General features: G+C 45.8%; 1 protein-coding gene across 4 annotated transcripts in view; it reads left to right on the top strand.

Annotated features, from left to right (window-relative positions):
- The window catches only part of EGFR (epidermal growth factor receptor), a 200,647-nt gene that overhangs the window by 159,602 nt on the left and 20,865 nt on the right, over positions 1-20,180 (top strand). For 3 of the 4 annotated variants that reach the window (XM_025853155.2, XM_073886884.1, XM_073886885.1), the window contains exons 11-20: positions 269-359; positions 2,789-2,988; positions 4,137-4,269; positions 6,194-6,284; positions 7,651-7,808; positions 10,071-10,109; positions 12,173-12,314; positions 13,140-13,262; positions 13,935-14,033; positions 19,933-20,118. In XM_025853155.2, the coding sequence (XP_025708940.2) occupies positions 269-359; positions 2,789-2,988; positions 4,137-4,269; positions 6,194-6,284; positions 7,651-7,808; positions 10,071-10,109; positions 12,173-12,314; positions 13,140-13,262; positions 13,935-14,033; positions 19,933-20,118 (1,262 nt within the window). The remainder of the gene's footprint in view (positions 1-268; positions 360-2,788; positions 2,989-4,136; positions 4,270-6,193; positions 6,285-7,650; positions 7,809-10,070; positions 10,110-12,172; positions 12,315-13,139; positions 13,263-13,934; positions 14,034-19,932; positions 20,119-20,180) is intronic. The other variant, XM_073886883.1, reaches the window with a different exon arrangement.

Below are 20,180 nucleotides of genomic sequence, written 5' to 3'. Positions count from 1 at the left end.
ACAGCCTGGGGGGTGGCGGGAGATGGGTGGCAGGAGAGATGCGGCAAGGGATGGGAATTCTATAGGAGAGGCAGATGCCCACTGTAAAATTGTGCCTTGGCTTGTATCTACCCAAGGGTAGATATGTATGGGTATGTACTCGGTGAAGATAAAGAAAAGAAATCCAGTGTTCACCTCTCCTGCTCATATTATGGTCTCTCGAGACTCCTAGAATGTCTCATAAAAAAGACAAGTGGTGGGGGCCTGAGCCTTCCTTTTGCCTTTCTAGGGTTTCTGCTGATTCAGGCCTGGCCCGAAAACCGGACCGACCTCCATGCTTTTGAGAACCTAGAAATCATACGTGGAAGAACAAAGCAACAGTAAGTTGACTCTGCCCAAAGCCTGGTAGATTATTTATTTATCGATTTTTAAAATGAGACCCCATGAAGAGTTTGAAATTAGACTTATACAGCTGTTATAAAGATCCTCCAGAGAGCTCCCACCATCATTAACGTCTCACCTACGGGTGGTACGAGTACAAAATGGCGGAGTTAACATTGGTGCAGTGCTGTTGACTCCAGCGCCAGACATCACTCAGATTTCACCAGTTTGCCTGTGAATGCCACGTTGCACTTAGCCGTTATGTCTTCTCAATCCCTTCCTGTCTATAACGGTCCCTGTGTCTACTCTTTTCGTTTGTCGCCTTGACAATTTTAGAAAGTACTGGTCAAACATTCTGTAGAATGGCTGATGTTTCCTCATGATTCGATTGAGGTGGTGCATTTTTGGCAAGAAGAGCACTGAGGTGACATGTCCTTATGAGCACAGCATATCAGAGGGAGCTGGGAGACTTTTTCACATTAAATGTTTTGTTCGGGATTTCCACTTTTCCAACTCTGACAGCGAAATACTCACATATAAGCATCTTTAATATAGTAAGAGTAATAATGAGTTTTGTGGTGAGGAAAAGTTTGAGAATCTCTTTGTCAAACCTGTCTTGGAAACAGTCCGATGCTGAGAAATGTTACCCATTAATTGGCCCCTAAAACATGGTATCATCCAATATTAAAGAAAATCAAGGTAAGTGCACATAGCTTTTTAAAAACCATCTTGGCTGTGCATCTCTGATACCATGCAGCCGACATCACTTCCCAGAAAAACCCCTTTGTTCTGAGTTCTCAAAAATACATTTTCTTTTGCCCAAGAGTCATGCAGAGACGAGAGATTTAAGTCAATTTTCTTGGGTGACTGGCATGGACCACTTGGCTTAGTTTTAGGAATTTAAGCAAAATGAGAATCACTTTTTTTTTTTTTCACATTTAATGAGAAGTCCAGTGATACACAGGGACAGGGTGACCACCGGCTCCAGGTATGGCTCACCAGAGGAAGGTGACTCCAGCTTTGTCCCAGGGCTTCCATAGGGTACATGTTGAGAGAGAATTTCTAAACAGTAGTTCTGCAGGTCTCCTACACAGGGCTCCTCGCTTTCCTCAGGAGCCAGGTGGTGGGAAGGGAGGAGGGGGACGGGGTCAGGAGAGAAAGAGAATCTCCAAATTAAACTTTTGTCATCTTATGCCGGATGTCTCCTCATTCAGTGCGGTCTCAACTGGTCCATTGCCTGTCCTGGTGTCCAGTAAGCTTCCTAAAAATGCAAATCTCTTCCCTGTGGTTTCCATCATTTGCAGACAACAGCCAAGCTCAAGGTGTCCAAGGTCTTCTGTGCTCTGGTCTCTTCCACCCTCCCCAGATCCCTCGCCCAAGCCTCCTCACTTCCAGGTTTCTGTTCCAGCAGAAGCTCCTGGTTCTCAGCACCCATCAGCTGCTTTCTTGCCTTCCTGCTCTTCCCGGTGGTTCCAGACTTCCCTCCCTTCAGCATGAATTACTTTCGTCCAGTCACTTGATGAAAACCTATTGATAGCCTTATGGAGTTCTAGCACAGAGTTGGGTGGTTCAAATGTTTGTTCAATAAATGGATGGATGGGTAAATGGATCAGGGCGTCGGTGGATGGATGGATAGATGGATGAGTGGGTGAATGGATTGTGAATCTATGGATGAATAGATTGATGAGTGGGTAGATGGATGGGTGGGTGGATGGATGGACAGATGGATGAGTGGATGAATGGATTGTGAAACCATGGAGGAAGAGATAGATGAGTGGGTAGATGGATGAATGGGTGGATGGATGGGATGGATGAGTGGATGGTTGGATTGTGAATCCATGGATGCATAGATAGATGAGTGGGTAGATGGATGGATAGATGGGTGGATGGATGAATGGATAAATGAATGGATAGATGGGTGGATGGATGGATGAACAGAGAGGTGGAAGGATGGATGGACGGATGCATGCATGCTTAGATACGTAGATGGACAAGTAGATGGATAGATGGGTGAGTGGATGGATGGATAGATGAATGGGTGAGTACGTGGATGGAAAAAATGAACCTGTGATTTTTTTGAAGTATATTTGGATATTTGAGAGGTTAGAACATACTTTCAATTCCCAGCCCCCCCCCAAAAAAAGGCAGTAAATATAATAATGGCATTAACATCTATTCAGCTCCCCGTATGCCCCTGGAGTTAAAAATACTAAGTGAACAAGGAACGAGCTTTTGCCTGGAGGAGCTTAAAACAAATCTCTTGTAATTTTCAAAAGCTGCAGTGAAAGCCTTCCTACATTATGACTTACAATCGCTGGGAGGCCGTTTGTAGTAAACATAAGGTGGCCCAGAAAATAAAAATCAAGTTTTTAGTGATACAGTTTTTTCATACTTTTTCACAATGTCATGTTTCTTCTCTCCACCGTAGTGGTCAGTTTTCTCTTGCGGTCGTTGGCCTGGACATAACGTCCTTGGGATTACGCTCCCTCAAAGAGATAAGTGACGGAGATGTGATCATCTCAGGAAACCAAAAACTGTGCTATGCGAATACAATAAACTGGAAAAAACTATTTGGGACTTCAAGTCAGAAGACCAAAATTATAAACAACAAAGATGAAAAAGGCTGCAGTAAGTAATCACTCTGGCTGGTTGCGGAGTTGGTTCACATGGGTCATCTATTTTGATTTAGTATAGTCCCAAACCTTCCAGTTACATTTTTCATTCCTGAAGAAGCAGCTTAAGAGAAATCTCTAGATTCCTAATTGGGAAGTTATCGTGTGAAGTTCCTTGGAATAGTTTCTAGATCGCTCACATTTCACAGGATGAATTGGCCTTGAGGTTTAAGCTATCGATTATTTGTAACTTGCAGAACTAAATTTTGTATTATTTTACCTTTGATCTGTAGGCTTCTTCCTGCTCATTTCAACCTCTGATGACTGTAGCTAGCAACACACACACACACACACACGCGCGTGCGCGCATGCACACACATACAGATAGAATGAACATTTTACACTGACATTTCCTAGTCTGATGGTAGGGCCACAGGTAGCTGTTGAAGCCAGGGCATGGGCACTGCCTGGTCACTAGGAGAAGCAGGTCTGAGTTCACACCCTGACTCTAGTCCTTCCTAGCTTCCAGACCTGGGTCAGTTTACTTAGTTTCTTTAGGCTTCGGCTTCCTCGGTGATTCTCACTGCTAGTGAGAGAATGAAATGAAATTTTATATGTAAAACTCTTTTTATTTTTTTTAAGATTTTATTTATTTTGGGGTTTTTTTTGGTTTTGGGTTTTTTTTTGTTTTTTTTATTATTACGTTCAGTTAGCCACTGTATAGTACATCATTAGTTTTTGATGTAGTGTTCAGTGATTCATTAGTTGCGTATAACACTCAGTGCTCATCACAACACATGCCCTCCTCAGTACCCATCACCCTGTTACACCCTCCCTTAAAACTCTTGGCATGGTGCCCAGCACATGGTAAGGAACCCAAACCTTCCCTGTGTCTCCCTCAACTGTGACGTTCATCAGCAGAATGCTACCCAGGTCCAGTCCGGGAACCCTTGACTCCCAGTGGAGAAAGGACTTGCAGTTGGCCTCTAGAGGCCCAGTTGGTGTCACTGCTTCTTCCAGTGCCCCCCCTTCCCACTCGCCACCCCCTGCATGTCCGTGCAGCTCAGGGTCACAGAGAACCCAGCACCTCATTTACAGCTCTCCCTTGGCCCCTCTAGTCATTGTGCCGTAGCTGACCACTTGTGGCTCACTGTGTCTTCTCAGAGGCCATCGGCCACGTCTGCCATCCCTTATGCTCATCAGAGGGCTGCTGGGGCCCAGAGCCCAAAGACTGTGTGTCCTGCCGAAACGTCAGCCGGGGAAGGGAATGTGTGGAGAAGTGCAATATTCTGGAGGGGTAAGGTTATTTTTTACCGCCTTTGTTTTGATAAAAGATAGGCAATTGTTTTTATAGGTTTACAGTTACTCACATTGATCCTATTGCTTTTTTTTTCCCTTTTTCCTTTGTTTTTGTTTATTTGTTGAGAGGTGTTAATCACAAAAGGACTCATGGCTTAACCCAGTCCACCAATTTATAGAGTGTCTGTTTTGGAAATCTCTGATGTTTTTCTAAGCCACACGAAGTTCCCCAGACAAATGGAAAAGTCTTAAGTGGTTCGTGTGGCCAAGACCACAGTCATTTAGACTTTTCTTTGCAATACATTCTCCCTGGCGTGTCAAAATAGATTAATATAAATTACATTTCCCGGTTAATTTTTGTTTTATGTTCAAGAAATACTGAACCGTGCATATAACTTTAAATGTAACCATGGACAAAGAAACAACCAACAACATAACTATTCTTCAGTTTATTTGCAGTTGATTTCTATCTGTTGATTCTCTGGGAATCTTGAGATTGATATAAAGCTTTGAATGTCCTCAAATAGTGACTAAAAATAAATTAACAGGAAAGTAAAATTGAAGGACAGAGAGAGGCAGAGGCTTTTTTTTTTTTTTTTTTTTAAAGAAAAGGGGAAATTTTGTGAGACAGAAGGAGCCGTAGGAATTACAGATTGCTACAGGAAACCTTCCTTCTTGTTTCCCTCCCAGGGCTTGGATCCAGAAATATTCAGGAACAGGATGAGAAGACCAAGTCCAGTTCTGTAGGAACCCTTTAGCAGATAGGCTCAGGAACCTACCAGAGTACTTTGTACAATTGACAGTGTTGTTTCAACAAGAAATACTAGTTTCCACATCTTTTTAAAGAGAGAAGGAACTGGGGCGCCTGGGTGGCTCAGTCGGTGAAGCATCTGCCTTCAGCTCAGGTCATGCTCCCGGGGTCCTGGAATCAAGTCCCACATCAGGCTCCCTGCTCGTCGGGGAACCTGCTTCTCCCCATCCCCCACCACTTGTGCTCTCTCTCGCTCGCTCTCGCTCTCTCAAATAAATAAATAAAATCTTTAAAAAAAAGAGAGAGAAGGAATTAAAATAACTCTGTTGGTGGTGCTTTCTGTTAAAGAACGCTGGTGTCTGGCACTTGCTCCGTCTGCAAGATTGAGTCCTCCCGCAGGCATTGTAACTCCGAGAAGAGGGAAGGAAAAAAAACCAACTGGGCGTATTTGGTTTAATTGATAGCATAAGGGAGGATTTATGGAACATGTTGTGGGGTGTAAACACTCCTTGTTCACTGGAGTGAAGACCAGTAGTTAATTACCAGGCAGATTTCAGTCTTAATAGCTGTCACAATTATTTTGTCTTTTCAATCAAACATCATCTTGCTTAACATTGATCTAGACGTCTTGGAGAAATCGCAAAACTCTTAGAAGCAAAAATCTTCACACATGTGTGAAGTGTTCCATACTTACTGTTTTTATTAATAACCATGAAGTAAGTTCTAACATCTCTCCTTCCTTTTCCTGTCTACAGTTCGTCATTTCTTTCCAGCCTAATTTAAATATCCGTGAATCTGATATTGGGGGAGAGGTCACCTCTTAAGGACGATTACTTTTTTCATTTATCGGCTTGTTTGCCTAATGGACAAAAACCGTGCCTTGTAGAAAAATGCAGGGAAGATGTATGGATTATAAATGAAACTTCTGGGTTTGTTCAGGAAGAAGATGACCAAGGATTCAGTTAATACAATCAGTTTATGATATTACAGTATAATCCGAGCTTCCTAACGGTTACATGTTGACCTTTTTTTTTTTTTTTTTGCTTTGCTGAGAAAGGGCATTTGTATCACCTGAAGTTTCAGACAGATTAACTCAGACGGTTGTAACCACCCTGCGTTTTGAAGCAGGATCACTAGAGATGGTACTGATCAGTTTCCTTCCTTCTCTCAGGGAGCCAAGGGAGTTTGTGGAGAATTCCGAGTGCATACAGTGCCATCCAGAATGCCTGCCCCAGGCCATGAATATAACCTGCACGGGACGGGTGAGGAGCGCATTTGATGGTATTCACTCAGACATCAGCAGAACCACGACGATGAACCAACATCACTGCAACCACCAAAGGCAGCCATCCCAGCCCAGACAAGGGGCCTTGGGAGCCCACAGCTGCGTCCGAGAGGCTGTGGTTGAGCTGATGTCATCCCGCAACCCACCTTGCAAGAGCACTCACCCTTTCTGTCCAACACCCCCTAACAAGTTTAATGACATCTACTCTTTCACCAAAAGGAGGCCTATGGTAGACTGGGTACATGGTCAGCCAGTTTTCACTATTTCTGACATCTGTTGTCATTGCTTCCTCATTTAAATCAAACATCATCAAATTGTTATTGAACATTAGTTCACAATTATTCAAGGCATTTTTAAAGACACACCTAGCAGAACTTTTCGAAGTTCAGTTTTCTATGTGATGTTTTAAAAAGCATAAGTGAGAATTCAAGTCCCCCTCACACCAACGTCCTAATGTTGTTCATTCTCAATATTATTTATAAGGACATCTGTGTGGACTTGAGCTTCAAGAGCCATACCTAAATCTGCTAATTGAAATTGTTTTTCAGAAGTTCTCTCTGAATTGGGCAGAAGGCTGTGTGTTTGAAGCATAGGCTGCCAACATGGCAACTTACAAAGTAAACCATTGGTTTATAAGTTCACATGGTGTTGGTACATTTTCATCATTGATATAAATCAGCTGGTGATACTGACTTAGTCATCTGATTGTTCTGGTTCTGAGAACACTCAGTCTTTGGACAAAAGGGAGACATCAGAGAACTTCACCAACAGACACATCCCTCCCTACCCGTTTTATTTCAGTCCCTTTGTGAAGTGTGCGGATACAACCCGAGCAGTCCCCATGCTGTCATTTCTGAGTTTTTCGAGGACACTCTGAGTTTGACAAACAGAATCGAAGGTAGCACGGTACACAGTGAATTGTGCAGCCACCTTATTGTCCCTAGAGAAACATAGATTTAGGCTTTCTTAAATTGGCCTCAGCAAGTCTGGCTTCCCACAGAGCCTTCCTTGAAGCTCAAACGTGTTATGCAAGAAAGTCCATCTGAGCAATAAAGATGTAAATGTACTCATAGACCCATTAGATTGTTTTGACAAAGAAGGATGCCCATAATCTGTTAAGTAAAATGTAATGAAGTACTTAGTATAGTTATATACTAAGCGCCTTTAAAGTCGGGGAGGCTTTATAGGAAGCTGTTAACAGCAGTCCTATCAAGCGATGGCAATTCCAGACAAGCTTGTTGTTTTTCTACTTGAGGAACTTCTATTATTATTGGCTGTTTTCACAGTAAGTACCTTCTGAAAGAGAAAGAAACGTATATAAAGGTCTCTCTCTGTCTTGGCAGGGCCCAGACAGCTGTGTCAAGTGTGCCCACTACATCGACGGCCCTCACTGCGTCAAGACGTGCCCAGCTGGTGTCATGGGAGAGAACAATACCCTGGTCTGGAAGTTTGCCGATGCCAACCGTGTGTGCCACCTGTGCCATTCCAACTGTACCTACGGGTGAGCCAAAGCTCTGCCTCTGGTGAAGGTGCCGGACAAAATGTGTCCTATTCTAATTATATGTAACCAAAAAAGAATGAATCCAGTGGAGGACAGGGAATGGTTTTTCTGATGCAGTTGAAGGAGAGTCTGAGATGGCTTCTTTGACTTCGTATTCAGCAGTCATTTCTGCAAACCAGCTTTGCCAAAGACCTCTTCATCTCACGACGCGAATCGACTCTCTTCCAGCACCTGGCCTGTCACTGTCCTCGTCAGGCACGTCTTCAGACGTAAACCGGCCTTTCTTTCCCTCTGAGCTACTCGTGTGTCCGTAGCTTCCTGGCCTAGTAACCCCTGCAGGTTCGCTGCAGCTTCAGAGGCTGCAAAAATCCCTGCATGTGGTCCCCAAATTTACAGTTTCGATTTGCACTCACTTTGCACAGTGTCCCCATCCGAGGACTGCCCGTCCTTGTCGGGGAGAACAAGCGAGTGAGCAGAGATATGTTGAGGAGGGTGGGAGTTTATCAGTGGTCATTCATTAGTGATGCCTTTTGTCTTTGACTTCTGGTTTTCCTGGGAGATGATAGAGTGTGAAATAGCGAGGCCTCCCGTGCATCCCGCGGCCTGAAAAAGCGTGTGTGTGTGTGTGTGTGTGTGTGTGTGTGTGTGTGTGTAATGTAGGGCGGAAGGCCCAAAGGCCCAAGAGGGAAAGGAGCAGAACAGCATGGAAATGGGGACGGAACAGACCCTCCCCTCCGAGAGAAGTGTACCGATGCCAGCCCTTGACCGAGATAGGAAACGGGGTGCTCAAAGGCGCCCCCGTCCTGTTCATGAACTTGAAAGGTAGTCCTTCAGCCTTTCTCAGACCATGAAATGGTAGTCTCCCCGACCTCCTTTTTCAAACTGAAATAGAGCTGACACACAATGTTATATTCATTTTAGCGATTCGACAATACTGTATACTTTATGCAATGCTCACCACAAAAAGTATAGTCACCACCTGTCATCATACAGAATTATTACATTATGGACTATATTTTCTATGCTGTGCTCCTTACCCCATGACTTCTATCTGTTACAGCTGGAAGTTTGTACCTCTTAACCCCTTCACCCATTTTGTCCAGCCCCCTCAACCCCCTTCCCACCCATAACCACAGGTTTGTTCTCTGTATTTATGAGTCTATTTCTGTCGTTTGTTTGTTCGTTTGTTTTGTTTTCTTAGATCCTATATATAGATGAAATCTTCTGGTGTTTGTCCTTCCGTCTGACTCATTTCAGTTAGCATAATGCTCTGTAGGTCCGTCCATGCACAATAGCATGAGTTGTCTTTTCCGTCGAATTAGAATATGTTGCTTTCCTACTGATGTTTGTATTGGCAAATGCTGCTATTCCTCCAAGCCAATGTATTCTGCCTTTTTACATCATCCTGTAATCAAAGTAGGGGATGGTGGCCTCCCCCACCAGAATGGGAACCCAGCGGCTCAGGAGTCATTGAAGACCAGTGCTGTCTCTCCTGCGTGTAACACGATTCAGTCGTGTGGGAGGGGGTGAAGCCGACTCCTGCTATTTCTTCCTGGCGTTCTGGGTCTGAAATCATCACTGCCATTTCCCGGCCACTGAGACTTGTCTTCCCTCATCTGTTCCTCTCCTCCTGCTCCTTAATCAGTGTGGCTCTAGTCTTGGGTCCTCTACTCCCCTGCCCATACTGACATCCTAGAGCGAGACGTGAGACAGCTACACCTCTCTCTATATATATCACAAAGTGTACGTGAAAGCATTTCAGTAACAGAAGCCAGAAACTGTCTGCTTTGCTCAATGCAAGTACAGCTCCCATCCCAGAGTACGTACGCAAAGATACTTGCCGAGAGAATGAACAAATGAATAAATGCAAAGTAAGTAAATGATTAGCCACTGCCGCAAAATTGGGATTCATGGTGATTTTAATGATGTGAGGGTAATTTAAACACGTTGCCTTATGACTTAATAAAAACTCTCTAAGGGGCGCCTGGGTGGCTCAGTCGGTTCAGCGTCTGCCTTAGGCTCGGGTCATGATCCCGGGGTCCTGGGTTTGAGCCCCCGCATGCTTCTCCCTCTCCCTCTGCCACTCTCCCCTGCTCATGCTCTTGCTCTTTCTCTCTCTCTCTCTCTCTCTCTCTCTCTCTCTCTCTTGCTCTACACACTCTCTGTCTCAAATAAGCAAAGAAAATCTTTTAAAAAAAACTCGGACAAAATATGAAGAAGTGGAGCGGTTAAAAAATGTGTTTTTCCTCTCAATTCCTACAGTTGTGCTGGGCCAGGTCTTGAAGGCTGTGCAACCAACGGGTAAGTGTGATGATGGCTGTGTCCAGTGGACCCTCTCAGAGATGACCAAACACCTATGGGCAGAGATAATACTCTCCTGCATTTTTGATCGCCCTCTATGTCAACAGTGTCTCCTCTGGGCCAGCACAGCATCCCCAGCACAGACCACCCTGCTGAATGCACCCCCCTCTCCCCTGCCTGCTTCGTTGGTGTGCTTCAGGGGAGGGGACGCAGGGTGTGAGCACTGGGACCTGCTCCGTGTGGCCCTAGCACTCAGTGCCCAGTGCTTCTCTTTACATGGAGCCTGTCTCTGACTTCTTTGGTTACACCAGTTTTGCTGGATCCTTCTGCTAGCTTCTCTTTTTGTCCTTGCTGACCCAGTGGGCCCTATCTCAGACCTTCACGTTTGAGGACAGAGCTCCAGCTTGGGGGGATTTTCTCCCCTGACTGACCTTTTCGAAACAGTGACTTCCTTCAGCGTTTCAATTCTGATTGCTTTGCCATCATTACTTGAAATGCTGCACTAAGAAAAGCAGAATTGGGAATTCCTGGTCAGACTCATCAGGAAAGAGTCTGGCAAGGAATCGGAATTATGCACAAGGCACCTCTTTGCCATTCCTGACGTACCCAACACGAACCAGACTTCCAGGCACCTCTTCCATTTCCAGTAATGTCTACACAGTCCCTTCCTCAACAACCTGCCTGCCCTCCATGTCAGCTGACTCTTCTGCCCCAGAATTAGCCATGAGAATAAATCCTACCTACTATCAAGTGAAACGTGAAAGACGAGTAAGGCAGTTTCTCAGAGATAAAGATTTCCTTTCATCCCTTCCTCTTTGCTGAGCCTACATCAGCAAAATTTGTCCTATCTTCACACTACGATCAGTACCTTCATAATGAGGTTTTCCATCAAAGCCCCACCTTGAAACTAGTCAATGACCATTCTTTGTTATATTTACTCTTTTTATTTTTTCTTCTCTTTTTATTCACTTACCCTCACTACAGCTCCCCATGGAACACATACCCTGTAATAAATTATTCTTTGTATCGTTCTAGTGTTCCTTTCAAGATAGTAAAAACTCACTAATGCAAACTGCATTAATTGGGGAGATGGCACAATGCAAGACACAACTTTTGCACTCACTAAGGAGAAAGTGTTGTAAATATCTTTGTCGTGGAGCACCTTTGACCCACTTACAAGGAAATTTGTAAGAATGTTGGGATATTTATGTGCTATTGATACTAATTAATCTTTGATAATTCTTTAACATTTCTTCCTGAAAATATGAAGTTTGCCAGAAGCTCAAATGGAATAGATACTTGAGAATAATAATTGTATAAACAGTCTAAATTCAGAATCCATGAATTCAGATGGTTCTTTCCCCAGTGAACTTCAGAACCTTTGTTCTGAGTTTTTGCTGTCCCTGAAATCAGGCATAACCTTGGTGGGAGGAAGGAAGGTGGTAGAGTGGTTTTGCTGTTACACAGTAACATCACTCATTTATGACAGTGATGTTTTTTGTGTTGAAATCCTATCACCTTATAATCTCCCCCAAGCTTATTCATAAAGCATTCCACACGGCTGTGGGCCCATCTTGAAAGCCAAGGACTCTTCGAAGAGGCTCAACGTTGTGGAAAGGGTGCCTTCACCCAGGCAAGCCAGGAGACAATGCGTGTCTTATGCATGTGGCATTCTGGGCCTCAAACGTAGGGAGATAACTCTGGGGATAAATGCAAATTCATATGAAAAGCATTACTGAAGTCTGAGTTACTTTTTGAATTATGCAGTTTCTTCATCAATAGATTAAACTATAATTGTCATATGGGAATGTCCAGAAGATACCTCAATTTAAAAAAAAATGTAAGAAAGCTGGGAGGGAGGGCCTTCGTATGCTCAAGAAGGTGGAAACACTACCCTAGAAACTCTTTGCATTCTTTCCTCTCTGTAGAAGCCACGTGGAATCTACTTTCTGAGATAATGTTAAATGATGGCAAGGTGTCAAAAAATGCAGGAAATGATACAATGCCAATGTAATGAAATCTGTCAGCAAGCCACACTTTCCCATGTCTCCCTCTCGTTCCAGGCCCAAGATCCCATCCATTGCCACCGGCATTGTGGGTGGCCTCCTCTTGGTGGTGGTGGTGGCCCTTGGGGTGGGCCTCTTTTTGCGCCGGCGCCACATCGTCCGGAAGCGCACGCTTCGTAGACTGCTGCAAGAAAGAGAGGTGAGTGGGTGCCCAGGCCCAGCACGCCCCGCCAGTGCCCCTAGCCCCGGCACCCCGGACAGGAACAGCGGCTCACCTGCCAAGCCTTGGCATTCAAGATTTTGTATGTTAAATATGTAATTGTATTATTATGTTTTATGTCTGATGGTGGAAAAACCAGAAAGAATCTCTGAATGTCCCGTTATAAACAACTAGTTACATTTTGGTACAGCTCTGGAATGAAATAAGTCTCACAACATGGATGCAAAGCCGTGTGGCATGCGTGCACATATGTGCACAGAGGGGCTTGCGAATAGGTGTCTGTTGATTCCTATGAAGGCACATGGTTGAGATGTTACTGTGGAAAATCCCATTGTCTACACAGTGCGGTTGCTTTGAGCTCTGTTTGTGACTCACTTGAGCCGGCATCCTTATGTCCCGCAGAGTGTCAGAAGCCAGGGTCCCTGGGAGGAGAGACCCACGGCAGCTCATAGCATAAAGGCACTTGCGTGTTAGGACGCCCAACAGGCTACCATTATGACCAACCCTCCCAAAATGTTCCTCACCAAAATCCTCTCAATCCAGCTAATTGACTGGAAAAGAGAAATTGCATTTGTTGAAATGGAGCTGTTCTGTTCAAGGGTACCCATACCAGGGAGTCCCTTTGTCAGCATACCTTTCATGAAGTTCTTTGAGAAGACGTGCAATTTCTTCTTTCAAGTGAGCATGGCAGGCTGTTTGTGCTGAAGCACATCCACACGTGGCTGTGTGTGGGCCTGGTTAAGGCCCGCCTCCACGTGCGCCTTGAGCGTTGAGGTGGTGGCTCTTCTTCCTTATCTCTCACAGCTTGTTGAGCCTCTTACACCCAGCGGAGAAGCTCCCAACCAAGCTCTCTTGAGGATCTTAAAGGAAACAGAATTCAAAAAGATCAAGGTGCTGGGCTCTGGAGCGTTCGGCACGGTGTACAAGGTGAGGCCACCAGGGCACCAAGACTTCTGGGGACGCGGGTTGGTGGGCAGATCCAGAGTCCTGGGCTATCTTGTGTTCATCAACCTCACCTACTCTTCGTGTTGCTTACGGTTTGGGAAATTCCAGCGTCTTCCCCAAGTTGCCAAGAGGAAATCTTATATAATCATGGTGACAAATAAGTAGTCCTGTGGGACCCCTACACAGGCATCAAGGTTTTCATGGACCACAGTGGTGACTTTGTAAAGGGGTGGGTGGCAGAGACGGAGTCTGAAGGAGGGCTGCCTATCACTGTGTGACAGCATCCAAACAAAGCCCAAGTCAAAACAGCTCCTCTTAATTCATTTTTTTCTGGATCCTGTTACATCACGGCTGATTTCAATCAGGCTGACACCCAGTATCTCAGAATTCTGAACAAAATGACCCGCACTGGTTTTATAACTGGCACAGGCTTAGGGTTTTTTATCTAATGACTCTGATTCATGGAACGTGATAGCAGAAGAGCTGCGGAGATGTCATGGCTCCTAGCACCAATGGCCTTGGAGCGCAGAGCTGTGCTCAAGGTCCCTCGCCCTTTGGGACGGCGTCACTGGTAAAGTCCGTCTGTCTCACAAGTCAGCATATTGCATCAGATGACAAGTGCCAGTTAATGTCTTCTCTCCTTCCCCGTCACAGGGACTCTGGATCCCGGAAGGTGAGAAGGTTAAAATTCCCGTGGCCATCAAGGAATTAAGAGAAGCCACATCTCCAAAAGCCAACAAGGAAATTCTTGATGTAAGTTTCTCCTTTGTTCTCTAGTTGTCCACAGGCCTGGACATCAGAAGCACATTTTCTGGTGTCTAGCAGCACATTGTCCTGTTTTAGACTTTTTTTCATCACCACATTCTAAATGTTCACTTTTCATGTCTTTTTTCTTTCTGGCTGCAGTTGGTATAATTCCCTCTCAGGCTTTAACCTATGGAGAAGAGTCGCATCTTCCATTCTACTCTCTACCTCTCCCGAAAGGATAGAAACTCACAATCGTTAGATGTCCACCAAGGGCCAGTCTCAGGACTAGTTCTTTGCACACACTACCACAGTGACCTCTCCTGACCAGCCTGTGGTATGGGCATTACGCTCCGTATGCTTTGGAAGCATTAAGAAGCTTGCTCACAGTTACGTGGTTGGCATAGGATTCCAGCCCATTGCTATTTCTGCCTCTGAAATGCATATCCATTTTGCTCCACCAAGTTATCTTTGAAATGACTTTTTTTTAAAGGTGCCTAGGATTACAGTATGATGCTCTATAAACTCTATAAACTGTTGCCCATCTTCTGTACTTGCCCCCCCAAATAATGTATATGTTATTTCCAGTGTCCTTTGCTAGTTTATGGAGTAAGCCTTTGGAATGTCCCACAAGATTATTTTCATGTCTTTACTTTCAGTTCCACTGAACTTTCCTCACCTTCTCTGGATCCTCATTGGCCAATAAGGGGGCAACATCCTCTTAAACAGAGGCTGGCCGAAAGAGGGGCCAGCATGGGATGTGGCAGAGCCCGCTTCAAGGGATGCTCGGGAAGATCCAGTGGGCAAATGGGGTCTTCTTGTTAACACCATTGGCCTCGGGTTGCTGTGGGTCGATGCAAACTTTTGCTCTCATCCCAAAGCAGAGCCAGAGAACGAGAAGGTAGAGAGGCTTAGCAGAAGGTTAGGGAAAACAGAGTCAAAAAAAAAAAAAACCACACACACACAAAAAATGGCTGCCTGAGAAATCTAGACAATTTAGTTATCTTACAGTTGGGAAGGACAAGAGCCAAACTAATATTTCCCACTCTTGCTTCTAACCCACAGAATATATACCAAGCAAGGCAAACACGGGCCTTTTAAAGACTGTTAAAGTTAAAATTTTATATGTAAAAATTTTAAATTTAAAAATTAGACACAATGCACTTCCTAGTGGCATAACCACTGTGGACTTGAAATTCCTCCCGCAGGCTTCCTTCCTTTATTATCTTGGGGAAATTCCCTTATTATTATGGGGAAATTCCCACTCTGGCACACTCCTCAATGTATTAATAAAGTGCAGTAGCAAATTGTACACATTGAAGATATACTGATCCAGCAAAATTATCTTTCCTTTTAATGGCTTACAAGTTAGTGTGGAGTCCTTTTAACATTACGTCAACCTATCTTAGCATAACCACAGAAATATGTGCCTGACGTCTCTTCACCTAGAACCTAGAGCTGGCTAGCCTATACCTTCAAAAAGAAAATCTTTTTTTTTTTTTGTAGAATTTGCTTCCTTAATTCATTCTTCTCATTCAAGATATTGTAATAAATCTCACAAAACGATGTTGAGTTGTGAGTTTCAGCAATATTTACAATGCTGAGTAAGGGTGCTTTTGAAGACAATAGCTCTGCTTTGGGAGGGAAGTAGTTTTCACTGCTAAGGACCTCCGGGACCCCAAAAACTGGAGGAAACCCGCTTTTGTGGGGTAGAGGAGGGGCAGAAGATAAACACTGAAGAGCCTAAAAAGGGAGTCCCTGTTTTCCTCTTGTTCTCCCTCTCTCCTGCTCTCTTCTCCCTCCATTTTTTGGAGAAGTTTTGTTTGTTTTGTTTTGTTTTTGAGTTTCCCCCCCCAGTGTTCCTGGGGTATAACTGGCAGACAGCACGGTGTTAGCTGAATGTGTCCAGCAAGACGGCTTGACTTACACAGTGATTACCCCAGTAAGCGTCGCTGGCGTCCTTCACTGCCTGTAGATATGATAAAAAGAAAAAGTAAAAGAAGAAAAAAAGTGTCTCCCTGCCATGAGAGCTCTTAGGATCTTCTCTCTTGCCTTTCTTATATACCAGACCACAGTCTGGTATACTGCCTCTTTTGTCCTCCATTATTTTATTCCTGCCTTTGATTTTGGTTTCCGCTCGACTCCTGTCTTCTCTCGTGTCTCAGTTCCTCGGTGACAAACTGGAGGGCTTGTCATCTGCTTTTCCTGAAGCTCAGTCTGCCCAGAACTCAGCAATCCCATGGGTGCGGGGTGATGCCTGGGTGACGGGGAGCCCCTGAAGGGAAGGAGCAGGGACAATCTGCCAAATTTCGGAAGCAAAAGCCAGTGATTCCAAAGCAGCTTTCTTTTTTTTTTTTTTTTAATTTTTTATTTAAAATCAATTAGCCAACATAGAGTACATCATTTGTTTCAGATGCAGTGTTCAGTAATTCACCAGTTGCGTATCGCACCCTGTGCCCATCACATCCCGTCCAAGGCTGGTGTCAACAGTGAGCTAAGGAGCAAGTGAACTCTGTGACAGGACAGCCCACCGGGCTGCACGTGTCCTTTGAAATGCTCACGCTCACTTGTAAATGGCACCACTCACCCAATACTTGATACCCTGATACCCCGTGGGGATCAGAAGCTGCTGCCTGTGGCGTAGTTAACTGGTACAGTTTCAAAAATATGGGGGCACCTACTCTTCGTTCTGAAGGCTAACAAGCATATGCCCTTCCCGAAGGAGTTGAAAATCTAGTAGAATCCTTTCCCCCAGTTCGTAACCTAAAACTGTTCACAGATGAGGGAGACAAGCAAGAAGGCAGGCACCAAAGATCATTTTGGCAATTGGAACAAAACAATAGACTTTCAAGGTCACGGAGCCTCAGAGACACCATGCCATGTGCCGCAGACCTCAGCCTCGGGGTCTCTGAGCATGGGCGCCTGGCCGGAGCGTCCCCTTCCGAGATTGCTGGGGAATACCAAGCATTCTTGCTGCAGGCCACAATACACCTTTGAAATTCTAAGATAAACAGCTAAGAACAAAGCTCACTTTAACTTCTGCGCTCACCAAACAGGACACCCGACCAAACAGCGTCTCCATTGTCCTTGGGGGTGGGGCGGAAGTGATGACCTAGTTCTGTTGCCTATCAGATTTTAATAGGATCGGGGCTCTGGCAGAGCTCCAGGCTCTGTGTGGCCCAACACCCACGCCCGGTGCTCCGTTCCCCGATCCCGCGGTCCAGGTCAGCTCCTCACGGCCCCGCAACAGATGGGCTGCTCAAATTTGCTCTGGTTTGCAGATTTTTCTCCCCTCTAAAATGAATACAATATGTTTCCAAATCTCAACCAGATCTTGAGAAAATAGGAACGGCCAGAGGATTTCTTTGGTGTTATGGTTGTACAGTTTCCCAGACTTGGGGGAGAGACGTGATTTGTGCATTTCTGGCAATCACGTGGCCTATTAATTTTTCCATAGCCTTTCCAGTTTAAATTTAGGGCAGGCAGTGGAAAATGAATGCAAACATTTATATACGTGCTGTGTGTGTCATGAGGTCTCGAGCTTTCTGGTAGCCCATTCACCGGAGCACTCAGCGGGGCATCGCAGGGGACCGCAGGGGACAGCATGTGGAGGTGACGAGAGGGCTTGCAGAGGGTGTCGCCCTCGTGAGGAGACCCGTATGTGGGCCCAGCTCTGACACAGAGTGTCTCCAGTTAGCCGTTCGCGTCCCTGGGCCTCAGTTTCCTTTTCAGATGAGTAATGCACGCGCAGGGCTTTCCAGCTCTAACTTTTTATCAACAGCCCTTCTCAAGCTTTAAGGGGTGTTTGCAGGTCCGTAAGTATCAAATGTCTACTCTGCTCTTTAATGTTGTGATACGAGGTTTACAATACAGAAGGAAAGAAAGGCCAGCTCTGCTTGCAAGGAGAGGGCCTCACCACTCGAGAAAGCACCCACACAAACGTTCTGCAGCGAATATTAAAAGCTATAGGGATTTTTGTCGTTGTTAACGGAAGTGCGTGGTCTCTGATTTGCTTTAAATTTCTGGCTTTGTATGATTGCAGTGTAGTTCAATCCTGACATTTTGAGGCAGTTACCTGCCTAAATATGTGTTCGGTACCACTACAAAGACAAAAGAGTTGACACAGGTCCTTGCACCGCACCCAGGTATTAACCCGACTTGCCGAGGCAGCAAGAACATGTAAGGGATATCGAGGCAATAAATAAGCAGTGTTTGCCAGCAAAATACAGCGCTAAAAAGCACTGGGCAAAAGCTAAGAGCTGAGAATGCAGTCCTTTCCTCAAGGAGCACGGTGGGGAGAAAGGACATTTTACAAAAATCACACAAGTATTTGAGTGCAGATTATGATGAGTGCCCCAGAGCCCTCAAGAAGCCCCTGGAGGGTTTGTTCAAACAGATTGCTGGGCCCCACCTCCTCGCGTCTCGCGCAGTAGGCCTGGGTGGGGCCCAAGAATTTGCGTCTCTAGCAAGTTCCCAGGCAGGGAAGCGCCAGCTCCCCCAAGGAAAAAAAACTGCAAGATGCCTGGAGAGTTTAAGACTGGGGATTCGGGAAGGCCCCCTCGGAGGAGGAGTCAGACGAGGGAAGAGGGGGTGGGAGGGCATTCCAGGCAAAGGCCCTCTTGTGGCCCAGGGCCTGAGGGGGGCGCTGAGATCCAGGAGGATGAGGAAGGGGGGGGTTTCTGGAGCAGGGGCTGATGTGCTAGGCGTGGGGCTGCCCATGAACTGTGGGGCCAGAGGACGGCTTAAGGCAAGAGACAAGGTGTGATCCGGTTTGTGTTTAGGAATCTGTGTATGTGCCCTCCACCCTCAGCCCCGCTCTGTTTCCTCGGTCACCTCCGGCTCCTCCAGTGTTCTCATCCCAAGTCTCACACCACACACCCCCCCACCCCCCCCACCCCCGCCAATGCCCGAATCCACATTCCACCCGCAGGAGTGCTGGAAATATAAAAAGGAACCTCAGAGCTCTCTCGCGCAGGCCAGGTGGTCCCTTTCACAACTGAATTAAAGGTCACCACCTTTTGTGTTTGAAAGGGAGACAATTTATGGGAGGAAAGTGAGGATTCCCTAATTCTCTGTCGGATTTAAGAGAGGGCCCCCACTGTGTGCACACTTGTAAATAAGTTCACTTCCTCAGCCCAGGAATAGGAGAAGGGTTACAATAAAGTCTATAGTCATGGATCTGTGTCCCACGAGCAGCATGGTTTCTGAGCTCAATCAAGCCTGAGGGCGATGGCAACACAGACCACCTCTGTTCAGAAATGAATCCTGAGCAGCCAGCAGAGTCTGGGGTCCCTGTAATGTGATGCCCGCTGTCAGTTCAAAGCCTGAAACAGGCCCACTGGAGGGGCGTCTTCAGCCTGGTGAGAATCTGTGGCCTCCGTGGGGACCTTTCCCCGCCGTACCTCTGCATATGTGTGTGTGTGTGTGTGTGTGTGTGTGTCTGTCTGTCTGTCTGTCTCGATTCAGCCGGAGAGTCGATATCAAGCCTTAGGGACCCAAACAAGGATTTCTGCAGGCCCTGACAACATTTTAAACTGCAGCAGCTTTATTTAGCCTCGGGACAGAGGGCTTCCCAGCAAAAGCATCAGCAGCAACGCTCAAACCCAAAGACATCAGGTGCCATTTTCATTCAGTGTGTTGCCGCTAGGGAACTCCTTGTGTTGCACTCAGTGCTGTTTTCCACTAAAGGACGGTGAATTCACAGCCTAATATGTATGTAATAGGCCCCGCATAAATGTCCACTGCACTGAATGTTTCATGGGCTACCCCGTCCTCCACCAGTACACATTTTGGAACTCAAAATCGCGTTTGTGCTTTGCTTTTTTTTTTTTAAAAAAAACCTGGAAAGGGATCTGTCCCATTAGCCGTGGTGCGGAGCCTTTCTAACGCTTTTCTCTTCTCCATGCAGGAAGCCTACGTGATGGCCAGCGTAGACAATCCTCATGTGTGCCGTCTCCTGGGTATCTGCCTGACCTCCACGGTCCAGCTTATCACACAGCTCATGCCCTTCGGCTGCCTCCTGGACTATGTGCGCGAGCACAAGGACAACATTGGCTCCCAGTACCTGCTCAACTGGTGTGTGCAGATTGCAAAGGTAAATCGAGAGGGGACCCTGCCTGGAGGAGTGTGCACAGAGCAGCTCTGAGAGTTGGGCAG

The sequence above is a fragment of the Callorhinus ursinus genome, unplaced genomic scaffold (genome assembly GCF_003265705.2).
Source record: "Callorhinus ursinus isolate GAN/ISIS: 27379988/994484 unplaced genomic scaffold, GSC_fseal_2.0 scaffold73, whole genome shotgun sequence".
NCBI classification, from domain to species: Eukaryota; Metazoa; Chordata; class Mammalia; order Carnivora; family Otariidae; genus Callorhinus; species Callorhinus ursinus.
This window is presented reverse-complemented; position numbering and strand designations above follow the sequence as displayed.